This window comes from Nerophis ophidion, linkage group LG03 (assembly GCF_033978795.1).
Source record: "Nerophis ophidion isolate RoL-2023_Sa linkage group LG03, RoL_Noph_v1.0, whole genome shotgun sequence".
Classification (NCBI taxonomy): Eukaryota; Metazoa; Chordata; class Actinopteri; order Syngnathiformes; family Syngnathidae; genus Nerophis; species Nerophis ophidion.
The window spans coordinates 25,110,681-25,132,967 of record NC_084613.1 but is presented as its reverse complement, the minus strand read 5'-3'; the positions used below and the strand labels follow the sequence as shown (position 1 = coordinate 25,132,967).

General features: G+C 45.7%; 1 protein-coding gene across 1 annotated transcript; it reads left to right on the top strand.

Moving 5' to 3' along the window:
• Positions 1 to 3,244: 3,244 nt before the first annotated feature.
• Positions 3,245 to 22,153, top strand: znf609a (zinc finger protein 609a). The gene is made up of 9 exons (XM_061894738.1): positions 3,245 to 3,626; positions 9,110 to 9,966; positions 10,228 to 10,453; positions 18,152 to 18,239; positions 18,312 to 20,400; positions 20,472 to 20,850; positions 20,920 to 21,228; positions 21,293 to 21,371; positions 21,439 to 22,153. Exons 2-8 carry the CDS (start codon positions 9,244 to 9,246, stop codon positions 21,364 to 21,366), a joined length of 3,888 nt encoding a protein of 1,295 aa, XP_061750722.1. The 5' UTR covers positions 3,245 to 3,626; positions 9,110 to 9,243; the 3' UTR covers positions 21,367 to 21,371; positions 21,439 to 22,153.
• The last annotated feature ends 134 nt before the right edge of the window (positions 22,154 to 22,287 follow it).

Sequence of the window (22,287 nt, the reverse complement as noted above, 5' to 3'; positions counted from 1 at the left end):
CTATGATTGGTAGACAATCTTTTGCAGCACAAACATAGAACAAATGAATACGGCAAGTTTGGGGAGATTTTGATAATGTTAGGGTATTAGTTATGAATAATAACACAATAATAATACAACATTTATAAAACATAAATAAAATAAAAACTATAAATTTGCCCAAAAAATTTTGCAGTACAACCCAGCACAAACATTTGGGACATGTTTGGGGATATTTTGACGTGGTTGCGGTGCTGGTTGTATGAATAATAACATGTTAATAACAAAAAAAAAAACTATAAAATCTTAACATAAAAACTATAATGCACAACAACATTTTGCAGCACAAACGTTTGGGATCAGTTTGGGGAGATTTTGACATAGTGGGGGCTGTGAATAATGAGTTAATATACAAAACAATTGCTGCACAAACCAGCAAAAACAAATGGGACAAGTTTGGGGAGATTTTGACACGGTTGGGGTGCTGGTTATGATTAATAACACGTTAATAACATAATAACCATAAAATATTAACATAAAAACTATAATGGACAAAAAAAATATTGCATCCCAAACGTTTGGGACAGGTTTTGGAAGATTTTGATAAGGCGAGGGGGCGGGTTATGATTAATAAAACGTTAATACATTTTAAAACTATAAAATGTTAATATTTTCAGTTCGCAGCCGAGTGTGAAGCGGCTGGGATGAGAATCAGCGCCTCCAAGTCCGAGTCCATGGTTCTCTCCCAGAAAAGGGTGGAGTGCCATCACTGGGTTGGGGAGGAGACCCTGCCCCAAGTGGAGGAGTTCAAGTTCCTCAGTTCACAAATGAGGGAAGAGTGGATCGTGAGATCGACAGGCGGATTAGTGCGGTGTCTTCAGTAATGTGGACCTTGTATCGATCCGTTGTGGTGAAGAAGGAGCTGAGCCGGAAGGCATAGCTCTCAATTTACCGGTCGATCTACGTTCCCATCCCTACCTACGGTCATGAGCTTTGGGTTATGACCAAAAGGACAACATCACGGGTACAAGCGGCCGAAATGAGTTTCCTCCACCGGGTGGCGGGTTTCTCCCTCAGAGATAGGATGAGAAGCTCTCAAAGTAAAGCCGCTGCCCCTCCACATCGAGAGCAGCCAGATGAGGTGGTTCGGGCATCTGGTCAGGATGCCACCCAAACTTTTCCCTAGGGAGGTGTTTAGGGCACATCAAACCGGTAGGAGACCACGGGGAAGACCCAGGACACGTTGGGTAGACAATGTCTCCCGGCTGGCCTGGGAACGCCTCGGGATCCCCCCGGAAGAGCTGGGCTGGGGAGAGGAAAGTCTGGGCTTCCCTGCTTAGGCTGCTGCTCCCGTGACCCGACCTTGGATAAGCGGAAGAAGATGGATGCATGGATGGAAAATGTTAATATTTTTTTTTTAAACTAATCGACAAAAAATGTTTGTACCACAAACGCATAAGACACATTTGGGATGATTTTGACAAGGTGAGACATGGGGGTTGGATGACGTCGCTCATCAAATAATGTCTTTTAGAATAACTTAGCGAACATTTTTACAGTATAAACATAGCACAAACACATGGAAGTGTTATGTTATATTTGTGCAATAAAATTGTGGGCCAACTTCACACAGGTTTAAATGATTTATACATTTTTAAGAGGTGCATCGTAGTGAGCTGGAGCCTATCCCAGCAGACTACACCCTGGTCTGGACTCCAGTATATCACTGGATAGTAGGGCTGCGAATATTTGGGTGTCCCACGATTCGATTCAATATCGATTCTCGGGGTCACGATTCGATAGTATATCGATTTTTTTCGATTCAACGCGATTCTCGTTTCAAAAATGATATTTTTCCGATTCAAAACGATTCTGTATTCATTCAATACATAGGATTTCAGCAGGATCTACCCCAGTCTGCTGACATGCTAGCAGAGTAGTAGATTTTTTTTTAAAGCTTTTATAATTGTAAAGGACAATTTTTTATCAACTGATTGCAATAATGTAAATTTGTTTTAACTATCAAACGAACCAAAAATATGACTTATTTTATCTTTGTGAAAATATTGGACACAGTGTGTTGTCAAGCTTATGAGATGCGATGCAAGTGTAAGCCACTGTGACACTTTTGTTCTTTTTTTATAATTTTTATAAATGTCTAATGATAATGTCAGTGAGGGATTTTTAATGTCTGCTATGCTGAAATTATAATTAATATTGATACTGTTGTTGATAATATTCATTCTTGTTTCACTACTTTTGGTTGGTTCTGTGTCGTGTTTGTGTCTCCTCTCAGTTGAAGTGAAGTGAATTATATTTATATAGCGCTTTTTCTCAAAGTGACTCAAAGCGCTTTACATAGTGAAACCCAATATCTAATTTTTACATTTAAACCAGTGTGGATGCCACTGGGAGCAGGTGGGTAAAGTGTCTTGCCCAAGGACACAACGGCAGTGACTAGGATGGCAGAAGCGGGGATCGAACCTGCAACCCTCAAGTTGCTCGCACGGCCGCTCTACCAACCGAGCTATATCACTCTATTGAGTTGCTCTGTTTATTGCAGTTCTGAGTGTTGCTGGGTCAGGTTTGGTTTTGGAATTGGATTGCATTGTTATGGTATTGATGTGTATTGTTTTGTTGGATTGATGAAGAAGAAAAAAACAATTTTTTTTAATCATTTTAAAAAATAGATTTTCTTAAAATGAGAATTGATTCTGAATCGCACAACGTGAGAATCGCGATTCGTATTCGAATTGATTATTTCCCACACGCCTACTGACACCAGGACGGCGTGGCGCAGTGGAGGAGTGGCCGTGCGCAACCCAAGGGTCCCTCGTTGAATCCCCACCTAGTACCAACCTCATCACGTCCGTTGTGTCCTGAGCAAGACACTTCACCCCTGCTCCTGGTTAGCGCCTTGCATGGCAGCTCCCTCCATCAGTGTGTGAATGGGTAAATGTGGAAGTAGTGTCAAAGCGCTTTGAGTACCTTGAATGTAGAAAAGGGCTATACCAGTACAACCCATTTATCATTTATTTATTTATTTACTGGAAAGTGCACACAGACAAAATATTCACACTCAAAACAATTAGGTGTCTCAAATTAACCTAATTTGTATACTTTTGGAATGTGGGAATAGCAAGAGGACTCGGAGAAAAAACGATCCAAACTCGATCTAGACCGGACTCCATTCCAGTGCATCATGGATTCGGTGCTCGGTGTGTTTTTTCCCTTAACTCCGTTCCAGTGAGACTGGGATCCGGTGCTCCATGTTTTGCTAGTTTTCAACCAATCAGCCATTTAGCTCCTGTGCTGTTTGTCTCGTGTAGTCTGGCTGTCTTTAAACCGGAATAACGCTTTATTTGAAGGGGGGACATCAGGACCACCAATGGAACCAATGGAGCACCCGGGATCTGTGCTGTGTTCCCCACGGGTGAAGTATTGAACCGCAGGGATGAGGCAGTGTGTTGCGGCGGTGCAGTGGAGCGCAGGACGGGGGGGCCGTGTGATGGCTGCGGTCCAGTGAGCCGGGAGCACGTTGACTGTTCCGCCTGCTCGGTGCTCGCCTCTCGCACCTTTTCCCCCCTGGCTCGCTTCGGATCTATGGAGTGCACATGACAGGCGTGCCGATCAGGATTATGAGCAGGGTGAGTGGACGTGCGGAAGACGTGTCTCCTGGTGGGATTAAACGCGGGTCAGCTAGCTAGCTGAGGGCTGCTAGCTCAGCGGGCTAGCTGCAGTCTTTGTCTGAAGACACCGGGAAGCTAAGCTGTGGTTCCATTATCGGACACGTCTTTGACTGATCTGCTGGATTTTGTCATTTAGTTGGCACGTTAGTGTGTGTACTTTATTAACCCAAACACCGCTTAGTCGCAACTTGTTTACCTTCTGCGTGTGTTTAGAAACGCATCCTGCAGTTGGAGTGTTTTCAGATCGTAGAAGGTAGCAAATACTGCCTACGGTTCAAATATGACTTTCAAACATACAGGTGTAATTTAACCCAAATAAGATTGTAATATTGCAGTAAAAGTGTCTTACACGACAGACACTACTGGGTCAAGTCTTGCATAAACCGTCGAGATGAATACTCGTGCCGGAACTGGAATTCAGACGTTGCCACTTTTAAAAACGGAATGCTGCTTTTGGCACAGTAAACAAATTCAATGATTGATGTTACACGAGCAGCTTTAATGTCTTGATCTGAGAGCCAAACAGATCCGTCCGATAATGGATCTCGCTAGCCGTGTAGCGGGCCACCGAGGGCCTCGGTCGACTGCATAAAAATAGAGCTCAATCCCGGCCTGATATTCGATGTTGGGTTTGAGGTTCCGCGTTGTTGTGTGTGTTTATCGCAAGCAATGTCCCCTGTGTTTATCGCAAGCAATGTCCCCTGGATTGACCTGTATTGTTATTTTTGTTACGTAGGTGTGCGTTGTACGAAGTGACAGCGAGACGCGGCCGACGGCTTCTTTCTGCTAATAAGCTAGCAACTGAGTTAGCTTGAGTCGAGTTAGCATCTGCGTTAGCAGTCGAATATATTCTCTGCAAAAAGACACATTTTACCTTATATTTTACCCTCGAACACTTCTATTAAGTGCACACAAAAGTAATTCGCGTTTGAAATGTGGCTAATGTTAGCGTGTTGGCCGCGTGATATACTGTACATGCTTCTACTTTATTACTAGCTTTCCAGTAAGATGCCGTTTATAAATTGTCCACGAAACCAAATAGTTTGCCAATATATACTGGCTGTAAAAAACTGCTACAAATGTTTTTCCACATTTGCAATAACATAAGTTACATTTAAGTGGCACTAATAGGCGTGTTTGCTCGTTTCTTGTTGTCAATATGCACAAAGAAAACAAGGGTAAACAGGCTGACAGCCATAGGAGTAATGCAGGCTGACTGGTATTGGAAGTGTAGGATATTTTAAAGAGGTCATAGTAAGATTGTTTTCCATCCATCCATCTTCTTCCGCTCATCCGAGGTCGGGTCGCGGGGACAGCAGCCTAAGCAGGGAAGCCCATACTTCCCTCTCCCCAGCCACTTCGTCTAGCTCTTACCGGGGGATCCCGAGGCGCTCCCAGGCCAGCCGGGAGACATAGTCTTCCTAACGTGTCCTGGGTCTTCCCCGTGGCCTCCTACCAGTTGGACGTGCCCTAAACACCTCCCTAGGGAAGCGTTCGGGTGGCATCCTGACCAGATGCCCGAGCCACCTCATCTGGCTCCTCTCCATGTGGAGGAGCAGCGGCTTTACTTTGAGTTCCTCCCGGATGGCAGAGCTTCTCACCCTATCTCTAAGGGAGAGCCCCGCCACCAGAAGGAAACTCATTTCGACTGCTTGTACCCGTGATCTTATCCTTTCGGTCATGACCCAAAGCTCATGACCATAAGCAAGGATGGGAACATAGGTCGCCCGGTAAATTGAGAGCTTTGCATTCCGGCTCAGCTCCTTCTTCACCACAACGGATCGGTACAACGTCCGCATTACTGAAAAAGTCGCAATGATCCACCTGTCGATCTCACGATCCACTCTTCCCTCGCCCGTGAACAAGACTCCTAGGTACTTGAACTCCTCCACTTGGGGCAGGGTCTGCTCTCCAACCCGGAGACTGCACTCCACCCTTTTCCGGGTGAGAACCATGGACTCGGACTTGGAGGTGCTGATTCTCATTCCGGTCGCTTCACACTCGGCTGCGAACCGATCCAGTGAGATCTGAAGATCCTGGCAAGATGAAGCCAGCAGGACCACATCATCTGCAAAAAGCACAGACCTAATCCCGCGGCCACCAAACCGGAACCCCTCAACGCCTTGACTGCGCCTAGAAATTCTGTCCATAAAAGTTATGAACAGAATCGGGGACAAAGGGCAGCCTTGGCAGAGTCCAAAACCTCACTGGAAACGTGTCCGACTTACTGCCGGCAGTGCGGACCAAGCTCTGACACTGATCATACAGGGAGCGGACCGCCACAATAAGACATTCCGATACCCCATCCTACATTTAAAACATAACATGTAATAGTGGTTCTTTGGTCAACATTTTTAATAGATTAAGCGCCATTTTGTGGGCGGTCTTGTTTACATGCCACCACTTCCGACCGCATCCTCTTTGTTGTAGTTTTTAGCGCTTCCACAGCAAGTCTACTGACAGATATAAGTTTGTACTACATTGTATTAGAAATGGCAACAGTGAAGGATCCATGTGTCTGTACGAGCCAGTCTGACCCCAGAACAAGAGAATAAGGCGCTTATTGACTACAGTGTTGGACTACAATGGCGGACTCGCATAAAGCATTTGGGGTAAATCTAAAGTGTATGAAAAATCTTCTAACATCACTAATCGGGCAAGTTTGAAACTGCTCGTTTCTCGGACATATGATGCAAGACAAGGTTGCTTTTATTAACATCTCTGCCATACTTCCATGGTTTATTTTCGAAATTTCTTATGCAGATCCCAAATACATAACAAAAGGCACCAATTGGTGAGAAAAGTTGGTTTTGCCTAAGAGGGCCCCTTTAGCAAAAAGACTCACCTTAACTCACCTTAATTATATCCATGTGGCGTTGTTTCCTGCATACTCTTTAACCCCTGATCTCCCAAGGATACGTCAAAGCTGCGGTTCGTAATCGCCTCGGCAGCAGATTTTTCAGTTTTTATTCAAGACAATCTGCCCGTACCCGGCGCCTGTGGTACAGCACCGACATGGTGTTGCAGTTTTAGATCCCTGCGCTAAATATGACCTACTCAGTGACCTAGTGTTTAGAGTGTCCGCCCTGAGATCGGTAGGTTGTGAGTTCAAACCCCGGCCGAGTCATACCAAAGGCTATAAAAATGGGACCCATTGCCTCCCTGCTTGGCACTCAGCATCAAGGGTAGGAATTGGGGGTTAAATCACCAAAAATGATTCCCGGGCGCAGCCACCGCTGCTGCTCACGGCTCCCCTCACCTCCCAGGGGGTTATTAAGGGTGATGGGTCAAATGCAAGGATTAATTTCGCCACACCTAGTGTGTGTGTGTGTGTGTGTGAGAATCATTGGTACTTTAACTTTTAAATATACGCAGAGCTTCTATTTTTGCTGGTCGCTGCGACACGGCATATCATCCATCCATCCATTTTCTACCACTTATTCTCTTTGGGGTCGCGGGGGGCGCTGGTGCCTAGCTCAGCTACAATCGGGCGGAAGGCGGAGTACACCCTGGACTAGTCGACACCCCATCGCAGGGCCAACACAGATAGACAGACAATATTCACACTCACATTCACACACTAGGGCCAATTTAGTGGTGTCAATCAACCTATCCCCAGGTGCATGTCTTTGGAGGTGGGAGGAAGCCGGAGAGGAAGCCGGAGTACCCGGAGGGAACCCACGCAGTCACGGGGAGGACATGCAAACTCCACACAGAAAGATCCCGAGCCCGGGATTAAACCCAGGACTACTCAGGACCTTCGTATTTTGAGGCAGATGCACCAACCCCTCTCCCACCTTGCTGCCCCACGGCAGATCAATTCAGCTAAAATCTGCTTGTGTTGGACAGGAAGCCATGCACAAACACTATATGAATTATCCAGTTTACTTTCAAATTAATAGTCCGTCTTCAAAGCAGATCATATTTTACACTTTGAAACCGTCAGGGACGGCAATTAAGTCAATTTGGCAAAGGTTTTCAGGTGTAATTTTACTTTTGCAGACCCAAATGTCGCGTCTGCCGGTCCAAAACTAAGGTGTTATGGACAGGCGCATATATATATATATATATATATATATATATATATATATATATATATATATATATATATATATATATATATATACACACACACACATATATCTCGCTTTAAAGACACTCAAAGTACTTCACAGAGAAGTGAGGAAGTGAGAACCCTTTCACTCCACATTCACACCTTGTGGTAAGCTACATTTGAGGCCACAGCTGCCATGGGGTAGACTGACGGAAGCGTGGCTGCCAGTTTGTGCCTAAGGCCCCTCCGACCACATCACCAGTGTGAGCCGCGCTGGGGCAAGGGTGAAGTGAAGGGTGAGCAAAGGACACAACGGCAGTGAATTGGATGGCAAGAAGCGAGGAGCGAACCTGCAACCCTCAAATTCCTGGCACGGCTGCTGTACCCACTATGCCATGCCGCCAACATGTGTCAAAACTAGCTGATATGGGAGTGGTGTGGAGTGATTCGTAGGAGTTGTTTGTCTACAACACTCGCAACGGAGGATGTTATTGTTGTGTTGTTGCTTGCTACAAAAAATTAAGTTGTCGTACTGCAAGGCAAAATTTGTCTTTTCCCACAAGCCTGAAGGTATTGATGGACGGCACAGCTTGAGACGTTCTACAATGTTAACTTCAGTGTTTTATTTTATGACATGATTATGCGCGGATTCGCCAGCTCCTGTAAAAGTCTGTGATATTTCGCCGGGGGGTGGGCGGCAGCGCCGTTCCATGGTGATTGCATGCCGCAGCTGCGACGCATCCTGTGGAAATCCGGGGCAATCGGTCTTTAATTCCAGCCTGACTTGACGCCTCTCATCATTTATCATGACATTGTTCTTCCTCACCTGGTCAAGGTGTTCAACAGTCGCTCCCTGGCAGCCCATATCCATACTTGTCTTTAAAGTGAAAGAAGATGTCCATATGCGCGGCAGCCATTCTGCATGGTTCTGTCCTGCAAGGACCTAATCATCATTATTATCTTCTGGTATGATGTGTTTGGTCACGGAATAGCTCCGCCCCGTCGCTCGTCATCCTTGAAGAGCAGAATCGGAACAATCAATCCATTGCTTTCGTCCTCTCCAAGGTTCTCATAGTCATCATTGTCACCGACGTCCCACTGGGTGTGAGTTTTTCTTGCCCTTATGTGGGCCTACCCAGGATGTGGTAGTGGTTTGTGTTGTGGTTTGTGCAGCCCTTTGAGACACTAGTGATTTAGGGCTATACAAGTAAACATTGATTGATTGATTGATTGAACTTCTGATTGGCTCGGCATTACGTACAGGTCACACCAGGTCATAGGTCAATTGGTGCAGGTGTTGACAATATTGTTGTCCTATTTGACCATACGAGTGAGATGTAAACATTGGATTTAATTTTCTTAACCACATGTTTTGTCCCATGCACAGGAGGCCATGCGGGCAGCAGGGAGGCGGCGCCGGGTCCATCCCTGAGGAGGCGCCCAGCGGCTGGGAGGAACGCGGCCCTCCGGCAGCGGACCACCCCCACCCCCCTGCGGCGCTCCGGGGACGCCCCTACTAAGATGTCCCTCAGCGGCGGCCCTGCAGGCGGGAAAGGTGTGGACTCCAACGCGGTGGACACGTACGACAGCGGCGATGAGTGGGACATCGGTGTCGGCAATCTGATTATTGACCTGGACGCCGACTTGGAGAAGGACAAACTGGAGATGTCAAGCAGCAAGGAGGGTGGGGGCATAGCCACCCCTCCCAGCGCCGTGGCCGCTTTGCCAGACAACATCAAGTTTGTGAGTCCCGTGAGTGGCGGGAAAGACAGTAAATCAAAATCCAAACGTACTAAAAACTCCAAAGAAGGTGTTAAAACCGCTGCGGCGGACGCCATCAAAAAGGAGGTTCCGTGTCGGGCCCCTGGAGACCCACAGACACAGAACCTCAACTCTACCCTGACTAAGGGAAGCGAAAAGTCAGGCAAAGCCTCCCGCGTCCTCACCGCCGTCAAGAAGGAGAAGGACGGCGTGTCTGCAAAGACCAAGAAGGACAAACTGGAGACTAGCGCCGACAAGGAGCCCGGGGCCACACTGTTGCTTCCGGGGGCCACCCGCGCCGGCCCTTTCGAGGGCCAACAGAACTCTGAAATGGCTGAGCACCTGGGTCACGTGGCTTTGGACTCTGCGGGGATTTGCCAGCCTGTCGCCATGACAACCGAGGAGGAGGAGGACGAGGAGGAGGAGGAGGAAATGGACAACGGGGAGTGCAGGAAGCTGAAGAAGATGCTGTGTGCCGACAAGGTAAGACCGCTCACTTCTGGTTCTGTTATGTTCAAGAACACCAAGTGAACCCCAGAGCACTTTGGCGCCGGAGGCAAGGAAAGACTCCCTGAGATAGAACCTGAAATCAGTGTGGGGCAGAGCTTATGTAGCTAAGATCTATCTGATTGGAATGAGGCCACTGTCAGTTGTCTATAAAAAAGATATATGAATGGAATGTCTGCATTTTGCTGGTTGACCTTTGAACTTTGATGTCTCACTTTTTGTCTACCTGCTCCGCAGATGGATTCTCCCTCCTCTACATCTGTTCCCCCGCCGCTTCACTTGCTCGCCCCCGTGTCCCACAGCGACATCTCATCTTCCTGCGAACAGATCATGGTGCGCACTCGCTCGGTGGCGGTCAACACGGCAGACGCAGCGCTGGCCACCGACCCGGACTGCTTGGGACCCTGCGAGCCTGGAACCAGCGTCAACCTGGAGGGAATCGTGTGGCAGGAGACTGAAGATGGTAAGGATGGGGCAGTTGCAGCTACTCAGAACATACGACGAGACATCGACTTGTCGGCATTAGACATTGATTGATTATACTATGTATTTTGACATATCTTTGTATTACAGGTGTACACTATACCGGTACTAATACATTAAAATGGTACTATACTGCCCCCGAAAAATGACGGCACACCTTTGTGACACTGCTGGTTTTAGGAGCAGAGGAGCATGTTAGGCAACGCACACGCAAGAAGTACTTAAAAGCAGAAACAGTGTGTAAACAGAAAGGGATAATGGGAGCATTTCGGCTTAAAAACTAACGATAAAGGTGAAGCCATAACACTGAAGCGCCGTTCTGCCAGAGGTGTTTTAAAACATGGCTAGCTTGCTAGCAGCTAACATCCATCCACAGTCGGCAGTGTTTTAGCTACTTCTAAATCACCAATCCTCGCCTTCATGGTGACAAATAAACTAAATGTTTTACAAGTATCCTCACTGCAGGACGAGGAATAACTAAACATGCTTCACTACACGTCGTAGGAGGATATAATAGCTCAACGCTAACAACAAGCTGGCGCTCTGAATGTAAACAAAACGGTGGGTCTTCACAGATAATGATTGTAACGATACAAAGTACATGAGCCGTATCTGGTCGATACTACAATGATTACATCAAAAAATTTTACCATCAAAAAATCTTTTTTTATTATGTTTATAAACTCAGGAAATACGTCCCTGGACACACAAGAACTTTAAATATGACCCTGTAACTAGTGGGTATCAGATTGATACCCAAATTTATGGTATCATCCAAAATGTATGTAAAGCATCCAAACAACAGAATAATAAGTGGTTATTACATTTTAACAGAAGTGTAGATAGAGCGTGTTAAATAACCAGATATTAACAGCTAATGAACGAGTAGATTAATAATAAATTTTTTACAGCTTGTCCCTCACAATTTTGAGAAAATAATAGAATGAGAAATGACACTATATGTTGCTGCATATGTCAGCAGTCAAATTAAAAGCCTTTGTTTGCTTACTGGTACTAAAAAATTGGTAAATTGCTAAATCAGACTAGAATAAAGGTTTTAGAATGGCTTTCCGAAAGTCCTGACTCAAACGTGTGGACAATGCCGAAGAAACAAGTCCATGTCAGAAAACCAACAAATTTAGCTGATTTGCACCAATTTTTTCAGAGGGGTGGTCAAAAATTCAACCAGAAGCTTGTGGAAAGCTACCAAAAGCGCCTTATTGCAGTGAAACTTGCCAAAGGAACATGTAACCAAATATTAACATTGCTGTATGTATAATTTTGACACAGCAGATTTGGTTACATTTTCAGTAGACCAGTGGTTCTCAACCTTTTTTCAGTGATGTACCCCCTTTGAACACTTTTTTAATTCAAGTACCCCCTAATCAGAGCAAAGCATTTTTGGTTTAAAAAAAGAGATAAATAAGTAAAATACAGCACTATGTCATCAGTTTCTGGTTTATCAAATTGTATAACAGTGCAAAATATTGCTAATTTGTAGTGTTCTTTCTTGAACTATTTGGGAAAAAAAGATATGAAAGTAACTAAAAACTTGTTGAAAAATAAACAAGTGATTCAATTATAAATAAAGATTTCTACACATAGAAATAATCATCAACTTAAACTGTCCTCTTTGAGGATTGTAATAGAGATCCATCTGGATTCATGAACTTAATATTAAACATTTCTTCACAAAAAAAGAAATCAATATTTATGCAACATGTCCACAAAAATCTAGCTGTCACCACTGAATATTGCATGGTTGTATTTCTTTTCACAGTTTATGAACTTACATTCATATTTTGTTGACGTATTATTCAATAAATATATTCATAAAGGATTTTTGAATTGTTGCTATTTTTAGAATATTTTTTTTTAAATCTCACGTACCCCTTGGCATACTTTCAAGTACCCCCCGGGGTATGCGTACCCCCTTTTGAGAACCACTGCAGTAGACCAATAACAAATTCATAAAAGAACCAAACTTCATGAATGTTTTTTGTGACCAACAAGTATGTGCTCTGATCACTCTATCACAAAAAATAAGAGTTGTAGAAATGATTGGAAACTCAAGACAGCCATGACATTATGTTCTTTACTAGTGTATGTACACTTTTGACCACAACTGCATATAAGAATATAAGTGCAAAAATAATGTTTCTTTTAGATCAGGGGGCTCAAAAACGCCAGCCAATTGCGGCCTGCGAGACATTATTTTGCGGCCTGCACCTTGATGTGAAAATGTAATGTTGGTGCGGCCCGTGAGTTCAATATGAATGGCACTTTACAGTGTCATACTTGTATACCCTAAATTTTTCCCGGAGACTTTAAATCTACAGTGCCCCTCCAGGGGTAATCAATGTCCCGAATTTCATCCAATAACCATATTAAGGGAGCACCGTGGAGGCACTGCTTTTAGCGTCCTCTACAACCTGTAGCAACAACGTGTCAGCTCAGACACTTGTTTAAGTCGGGGTCCACGTTAATCAATTCATGGTACAAATATATACTATCAACATAATACAGTCATCACACAAGTTAATCATCATAGTATGTACATTGAATTATTTACATTATTTACAATCCGGGGGGTGGGATGAGGAGCTTTGGTTGATATCAGTACTTCAGTCATCAACAATTGCATCAACAGAGAAATGTGGACATTGAAACAGTGTAGGTCTTATTTTGTAGGATATGTACAGCCAGCAGAGAACATAGTGAGTTCACATAGCATAAGAACAAGTATATACATTAGAAGTACATTTGAGTTGTTTATAATCCGCGGAGATGGGATGTGAATGGAGGAGGGTATTAGTAAAGTGTTGAAGTTGCCTCGAGGTGTTGTTTTAGAGCGGTTTTGAAGGAGGATAGAGATTCACTTACTTTTATACCTGTTGGGAGTGCATTCCACATTGATGTGGCATAGAAAGAGAATGAGTTAAGACCTTTGTTAGATCGGAATCTGGGTTTAACGTGGTTTGTGGAGCTCCCCCTGGTGTTGTCTCATATTGCCCATGCAATTTGAAGCGGAAATATTCCCCCAAAGGGATGTTTGGCATTGTAATCGTATTTTTTTCCTCCTAATATTTGTTAATTTGCGGCACTTCTTGCTGGTGAGTCGCAAGTCACAGTGCTGCCTGTGTGTGCCCTTTTGCAGAGTTGATCTCTGCCTACCGACACAAAGATTGTAAATGAATGTAAAGAGGGCTGACTGTGTTCAGTTACTTCTACTGTTAAACAAATGCGCTCAGGTGCTGGGAACGATGCACAGTGAGACGTCTTTTTCCCTGTTCGAAGCGACAGACAAAGAAACAGGAGGATCAACAATTCTGATTAGCGAACATGGCTGTCACTCAAAAACTAATCATCTTGGGGTTATACAATCGCACTTATTACAACTTCGAAACGAAAAGGAAACTGGTCTGTAAAAGACAAGGTTTATTTCACCACCACCTGACAGAAACTGCACTGCGCACTCATAACTACGTGGATCGGAAGGAATATAGAGCAACAAATTAATGATTGAAGTGACAAACTTAACATTCAAATAATACCATGTTTGTTGACAAGAACCTACAGTCATGGAAGCACATTCAATCCATTTATTAAGCAGAGGTAACACAAAACTGTGAACAATTTAAAAGAGCTGCCGTCAAAGTGTTTCTGCTAGCCTGCTAAGCTAAAAAAAAAAAACATCTCACTGCATGCCTGTGAGATTCACTGACATCACACAACACTAGACAACAGGCACCGTCTTTTAAAAGGCACACAACGCACTGTTTTCATTCATCCGTCCATATGAAACTTCTCAACTGCATTATGCCAGATGTTTGAAGTTTATTTTTTACCACAATTACTTTCCATAGTAATTAATAACATGTATTTAAAGAGTAATTTTGTTAGTGATTCAATTACTGTTTTGGCATTGTAACGATTAACCATAATAAAGGACTTTTTTAAAGTAACTTTCAGAACACAGCCTATCCCACAGCATCATACAGCAGTTGCTAGGTTAGTGTTTCTGGCTAAAATATTTGTGCATGTCCTACAATAATGTCTACCTATAAAAACACAATTGTTTAACGCCTACTGAAATGAGATTTTCTTATTCAAACGGGGATAGCAGGTTCATTCTGTGTGTTATACTTGATCATTTCGCGATATTGCCATATTTTTGCTGAAAGGATTTAGTAGAGAACATCGACGATACAGTTCGCAACTTTTGGTGCTGATAAAAAAAAGCCTTGCCTGTACCAGAAGTAGCAGACGTGACGTCACGGGTTGTGGAGCTCCTCACATCTGAACATTGTTTACAATCATGGCCACCAGCAGCTAGAGCAATTCGGACCGAGAAAGCGACGATTTACCCATTAATTTGAGCGTGGATGAGGAAAGTGAGAGTGAAGGACTATTAAAAAAAAGAAGAAGACTATACAGTGGGATCGATTCAGATGTTATTAGACTACTAGGATAATTCTGGAAAATCCCTTATCTGCTTATTATGTTACTAGTGTTTTAGTGAGATTATATGGTTGTACCTGTACAACCTGAAGGTCAGCCTCGCACCTTTCTTCAGCACCAGTCAACGGGTGGTGGCGATGGCCATCTCTGCCCTTCACAAGGGACCCTCTTCGAAACACGATCTTTCGAAATGATCGCTGCATGATACGCTGTACTTTGTGTGTGTGGTCCAATCCAACCGTGTTCGCTTGACCGCTGTGTTCCATAGTAAAACTTCACCGTCATCTTTCGGAAATGTAAACAATGAAACACCGACTGTGTTTGTGTTGCTAAAAGCGGCCGCAATACAACGCTTCCCACGTACAGCTTTCTTCTTTCACGTTTCCATTATTCATTGAACAAATTGCAAAAGATTCAGCAACACAGATTTCCAGAATATTGTGGAATTATGCGATTAAAACAAACGATTTATAGCTGGGAACGGTGCTGGAACAAAATGTCCTCGACAATGCGTCACGCGCACGCGTCTTCATACCGCGACGTTTCAGCAGGATACTTCGGCGCAAAATTTAAAATTGTAATTTAATAAACTAACCGTATTGGCATGTGTTGCAATGTTAAAATTTCATCATTGATATATAAACTATCAGTAGTGGGTTTCAGTAGGCCTTTGAAGGTCTATTATTTTTATGTTGCTGCTGACGTTTACACATGTTCTCTCAAACCAGGGCACTTTATTTCACATTTAATTTTTTGTCTGTTAGCTGAAAATTTGAACATAGCTAAATGGTTTTTTTAATAAGATTGGAGATTATATTTGATTTTCCTGATTACTTTCAATGTTTTTTTCTTTCTTCTTATTTCATAATACATCTTAAGTTATTAAAACCAACTTTTCTTACTGTTGGTACCTGTTTTTGTGTATATGGGATCTCCATCAGTCCCAAAAATTTTAAAACAAGACTTGGTGGCGGTATTTAATTATGCCAACGGATATTCTCCTGAACGATCAGTTTAATGCATGGTTGAAGCCAGTGTATGGAAACGTACAAAGTGTTTAGTACCCAGATGTGCAACCATCAAGGAGGGAAGCGTTTGTAAACAAGGCGGTGAAAGTGAATGGAATGATAATGTAAAAGTCAAAAATAAGTCTGTGTCAAAAGATGCTACACTTGAACAACTTCACAAAGATAAACGTTAATCCCCCAAAGGAGTGTTATGTGAGTTAAGTGGCACCAATTGCCGAAGGAGATCACTATGAGATGTTTAGTAGTGAAATCATACTATTACATACAGAAAGCAGTCTTATTTCACTGTGGTAGTAGTGTACTCTGCAGTAAAACTATAAAACATAATTATCTTATATTATTTGTTCCAATATTTCAAGTCAGCTTCTCATGCCAAATCTTTTCTCCAAGTTTATACAGCAACCGACATAAAAAGCGGTTGCCTATTTAGTGTTTACACTCATCTCATTGTGGGAAAGCAATGGCGATTTGCCAATGTCATCTTTTCATGCCTGAATAAAAATGTATCAGAATATGTTTTCAAAAAAATTACAAAAAACAGGTAAAAATGTATCCATACACACCAGATACAAAACAAGGTGAGCACATTTGAATGTTATCCACATTTTTCACATCTAATTTCTGTTTGAGGCTTGCCAGCCATAATCACCTTTCTTTTTAGACAATCATTTTATCTGCACACACTGTTTTTCATAACTTTGTGCAGATACAGTAGTACTGTAGATGCTTTTATCGCTTTGCTCAATTCTGACAACTGAAAAAAACATTACCAAAGTTAACCTTTGTTAAATCATGTCTGCTAAAGCAGAGATGCTAACTGTCCCTTTCACAGACAATACTGTATATTGTTTTGCTTTTGTCTACCATTGGTGATGTTGATGTTACATGAAAACACTTGAAATGAAGCACACTACACCTTTTGCAAGAAAACACTTTTATGGCAAATCTGAAAATTGGCTGTTATGGTGTTTGCTAATGTTTTTCAAAGTAGTTTACACTAGAGAAGCTCCTAGTGTATTTAGTTAGTTTAGCCATTGTGTTTTCCAATGTGAAAGAGTAGTGAATGAATTGATATACTTAAAATGAATTTTTTTGTCCATATGGATGTGAAATGGTCTGAAATTATTTTCAAGATGGTCTTAAAAAAGTCTAAAATTTGACATGTTGAAACCTGCAGAGTTCCTGAAAAAATGAAATTGTAATATTTTAGACATTTCATATTGCTACAAAAAAAATTCTGTGTTATCAAAAAACGTCTGTACCAAAATGTTTTCTAATTTTGTAGCACCAGTGCTACTAGTGAAAAAGCTAAGTGTACAGCCCTACCTAGCAGTGTGCTAAGCTGCTATCACCGTAGCGCTTCCGCGGCCACGCCCCCTCTTTCTCTCTCTTTCCTGCAATGCTGGTCACTTGTACAGTACACTTCTCTGCTTACCTGTCTAAACATTCCATTTCTGTTCTCACTTTTTTTTTTACGCTCGACAAGCCCGCGTCCGCAACACTTGGAGCGTGGGCTCATTAAAGAAGCGCCGTAGGTTTCATGTTCCGCAATTTGATCACATAACGCGACAGATGGATGGACAGGTAGCAACTCGCACATTTTCATACTTTCTGTAACATCCAGGAAAAAATTACGTCAGCCAGCTTAAAAATTCTCTCTATTACAAGTTACGTAAAGGAGCCCAGAATTGTATTTATTTACATGTTTGCAATATTTCAGGGTTCTTCTTCATGAGGGCCTCTCATAATGTTTTAAATCCGTAAACCTCTAAAAAATTGTATAAAACTGAGTAGTTGCCAAGTTATTGTGATGTAGAGAAATTCTATATTTTTACAAATTTTCCCAGGAGATTTTCCCATACATTGAAACATAAATCTTGATGCTCCTTTTACACACGTAATAAAGGTGTTCAATTAACCACAAAATTAGCGCCATATAAAACATTACGTTGCTCCTTTTTCGATGTTTCCTAAATTTTGTATTTAAAATACATAACTTAAAGCATAGTCCAGCTGTTTATTGACTTATACTATTCAAGGTAAAATAACTTTTATTGCAAAAAAGTATGGGCTCCAAATATCGTTGATCAGCCTCCTTGACCAGTAATAATCCGTATCAGCCCTAAAAAAACCCATGATGGATTATCTCTACCATATGTCTTCATGTTTCCTCATGTGTTCATCTACAGGCATGCTGGTGGTCAACGTGACCTGGAGGAACAAGACGTATGTTGGGACCCTGCTGGACTGCACCCGGCATGACTGGGCCCCCCCAAGGTTGGTTTGTTGTTTACTTTGACCACCGATCGTGCGCTCAGCTGCCTGTCAATGACACCACATCTCTTTCAGGTTCTGCGATTCCCCCACGAGTGACGTGGAGATGCGAAGTGGGCGCGGTCGAGGGAAGCGGATGAGGCCCGGCGGCAATGCACCAGCAAACGACAACAGCACGTCCTCCGACAACAAAGGCAGCAGCAAGACGCGCGGCGCGGCCGCGAACAGCAAAGGTCGTCGAGGCAGCCAGACAGCAGGCGGCTTGGAGGACGCCAAAGCCAGCCCTTCCTCCGCCAAGAGGAAGACCAAGCCTGCCTCGGACATGGAACCCACCTCCAGCTCCGAGGACACCAAGGTGTCCAAACGCATAAGAACCAGCTCGACTGGCACCGTGACCACCCTCCATGTAGGGAAAACGGATCCCCCGGCTCCACCCCTGCTGGACCCGACCTGCCCCTCCCCCGTGCTCATTGATTGCCCCCATCCCAACTGCAATAAGAAGTACAAGCACATCAATGGGCTGAAATACCACCAGGCGCGCGCCCACAACGAGCACGATGTCCGACTAGACCAGGACGCAGACAGCGAGTACGGCGATGAGCTCGGCCTCCATCCCGACCCTGCGGCCTGCAATGGCGCCGCCATCTCCCCCGCTCGATCCACTACGCCGAAAGGGCGGGGCTTTGATGCCCCCTCTCCTTCTTCGGGGAAGCAGGCATCGAAGCAGGGTAAGAAAAAGGGAGGAGAGCCTGAGCCCGAGGGGACGGATGGCGGCGAGGACGCCGCGTGTTTGACCGACGAGGCCAGTAACGATAGCATGGATGACAGGAAAGCCAAGAAGATGGCAGCAGGCGCCAAAGCAGATAAGATTACTCCTAAGAGCGTGAAGCCTAGTCGCCCTGTGGCCCCCACTGGCCCTGGCGGCCCCAGCCTCTCCCCTTACAGCCTTCAGGCGTCCTCCCCCGCCATGGGCTCCGTGGTGCAGTCTGTCCCCAAGAGTCCCCAGATGAAAAACGTTCAACCAAAACCTCCCTCACTGGCTGACCCCGCCTCAAGCCCCTCCCTCACCAAGGACAAAAAGAAGAAAGACAAGAAGAAGCGGGATGGGGGGAAGGAGTGCGACAGTCCGAAGGGGGCAGGGAAAGAGGTGAGGCCAGAGGACGTGTACGGCGAGGCATCGGATGCCTTGCTCAACGGCTCCTCAGATGCTCAGCAGAACAGACTAGCGAGTATCAAGGCTGAGGCGGACAAAGTCTACAGCTTTACTGACAACGCACCCAGTCCTTCCATCGGAGGGGCCAGCAGGGTGGAGGGTGCCCCTCCGCACCATCTCAACCAAAACGGGGCGGACAGTGCGTCTGTCAAAACTGGTAGCCCCGCCTACTCGGACATTTCTGATGCCGGGGAGGACGGCGAAGGCAGGGCAGAAGGAGTGAAGGTAAAGACGGAGCCCGACGCGGGGGCTCGTGAAGGGGCCAAGAAGGCACTCTTCCCGCCCCAGGCGCCCAGCAAGGAGTCTCCCTACTACCACAACTATGACTCGTACTACTCTCCTGGCTACGCTAACCCAAGCCCAGCCGCTGCCGCCCCGCCTCATGTGGAGGGGAGGGTTAAAAAGGAGGAGGAGACAGACGTGGTGGAGGAGAGCAAAGTGAAGTTGGAACCTCAGGAGGACAGGAAGGTGGATCTCGGAGCGCAGCAGCCATCAGTCATCCAGCAGCGCTCCAACATGTACGCCCAGCCCCTCTACTACAACCAATACTACGTCCCCCCCTACTCCTACTCCCCTGACCAGGCTTACCACGCCCACCTGCTGGCCTCTAACCCCGCCTACCGCCAGCAGTACGAGGAGAGGCAGCGGCTGGCCGATAAAAAGGCAGAAGGGAAGGATGAGTGGAAGCAGAAGGCGTCCGTCCCACCCACGCTGACCCGGGCCCCCAGCCTCACTGACCTGGCCCCCAAAGGCAAGGCCAAGGAGGCGGGGCCAGAACTGGCCAAGTCTGTCATCATGGTAAAGAGCGAGGACCCTAAGACCTCCACGGCTCAGCCGGAGGGGCTTAAGATGAAGCTGAGTGAAGCAGGACATCATGGGAAGGACGAGGCCAAACCGGGGGCAGACTCGGCCCGGCCATCTGGTGTGGAGTCTGCCATGTGGTACAGACAGGTATGACATTATTATTTTTTGCTGACTGTGATGGCATCGGTAGTCTCTCGCTAACCGTATTGTCTCCACAGGAGCCCGACTCGCGCTTGTGGCCTTACGTGTACCCCAACAAGTACTCTGAGGCCCCCAAGGCGCAGGAAAACGAGCGCTGGAAGGACGAGCGGGAGCGCGACAAGAAAGCCAAGGAGGAGCGTCTGCGTCCCAAGGAGGTTCCTCATAAAGAGGAGGCCAAGGAGGGGGCGGAGGGACGGGCGCAGATACCCCCAGAGGAGCAGAGGGTCGCTGGGAAAGAGATGCGGCCCTCTCATGTGCAGTTTTCGTCCCCTCTGGCCCAGCACCAGGGTTACATGCCTTACATGCACGGACCTTATGCCTACGGCCACCAGGCCTATGAGCCCGGACACCCGGGATACAGAGGCATGCCTTCAGTCATGATGCAGAACTACCCTGGTAAGAGCACCCTTTGTCCCGCTTGTCGCCATGACCACCATCCTGACTGCACCACACCTCTGCCCTCAGGGTACCTGCCCGCCGGGTACGCCTTCTCGGCGTACGGTGGTAAGGCGACAGTAGGTGAAGAGGGCGAGAAAGCGTCCCGCTCCAGCCCCACAGTAAAACCCACGGGTGAGTCTAAAGCTCTGGACCTCCTGCAGCAGCACGCCAGCCAATACAAGAACAAGTCGCCGTCCGTCCCCGATAAAGCACCACACGAGCGGGATAGGGAGGGCGAGCGGCCACGTTCCTCGCCATCCCAGCGCATGCTGCCTTCGCATCACCACCTGGGGTACCCGCTGCTGTCAGGACAGTACGACCTGCCCTACGCCTCAGGTGAGACGGCACTCCGCTGGCCGCGCTTAGCTGGTGCTGTCATGTGACCATACTTATTTCCTAGGTCTGTCGTCCTCCGCCATCGTCGCCAGTCAGCAGGCGTCTGCCCCGTCCATGTACCCACCCGCACGGAGGTGAGAAAGGTAAGACGCCAACAGATCACAGGCAAGAAGACGCTGCAGGTCAAAAGTCAACTATTGTCATCCGCAGGTGCACCTGATATGCTGCCCCTGGCCCCCCTCCACCCGCCTGGAGTCATGTGACTGGATCACATGAGGAAGAGTTAATGACTCCACCTAGGGACCGCACCGCCCTGCGCTGGCTGACTCCGCCCTGCCAGATGGACGCTTGAGGAGGACGCTCGGTCCACCTAACCCGCCGGTGTGTCCAGTGGGCTGCCAGTCTGTGGTACAGAGTGGGCGCTTGGGGATCAGACTGTTGTGGGGGAGGAAGGGCAGGATGATCACTTCCTGTCTCAGAGTTACACCTATTTTTTAGAACGGCACGCTGCATTTGTTTGGTTTTTATCCTTTGACGACCTCTGACCTCCAGACCCAATCGACCTCCCATTATCATCGTCAGCGCAGCTCTGAGCACCAAAACAAACACTTGACGGACAGGTGACATCAGGCTCCTCCCCCTCAGTGTGTAGCCGTACTGTAGTGTGTGTGTGTGTGTGTGTGTGTGTGTGTGTGTGTGCGCGTGTGTGTGTAAATAGTGTACAGAGGAATTATTTTAAAGAGTCTGTTGGATGCTGTTGCTTTCCTACTCTTCTTTTTGTCTGTTGCCTCTGTTTTTCTACTCTTGTTGATCTCATTAAACATGTAGCTGGCCCAATGGCGCCTCAGTTACTTCTTCACACACACACGGACTACATAAGCTGTAAACGAATGTGTTTCATTTGAATAAAAGATGATTACATTAACTGCTGTTTGACAACAATTGTGAGACCTCAGTAATCCAATGCTATATTTATAATGGATTTTATTTAAAGGTGGCATCCAGAAATATTGTCTTATGTATGTAAATGGACGGGAATGGCAACACTGTCTTCGTGTC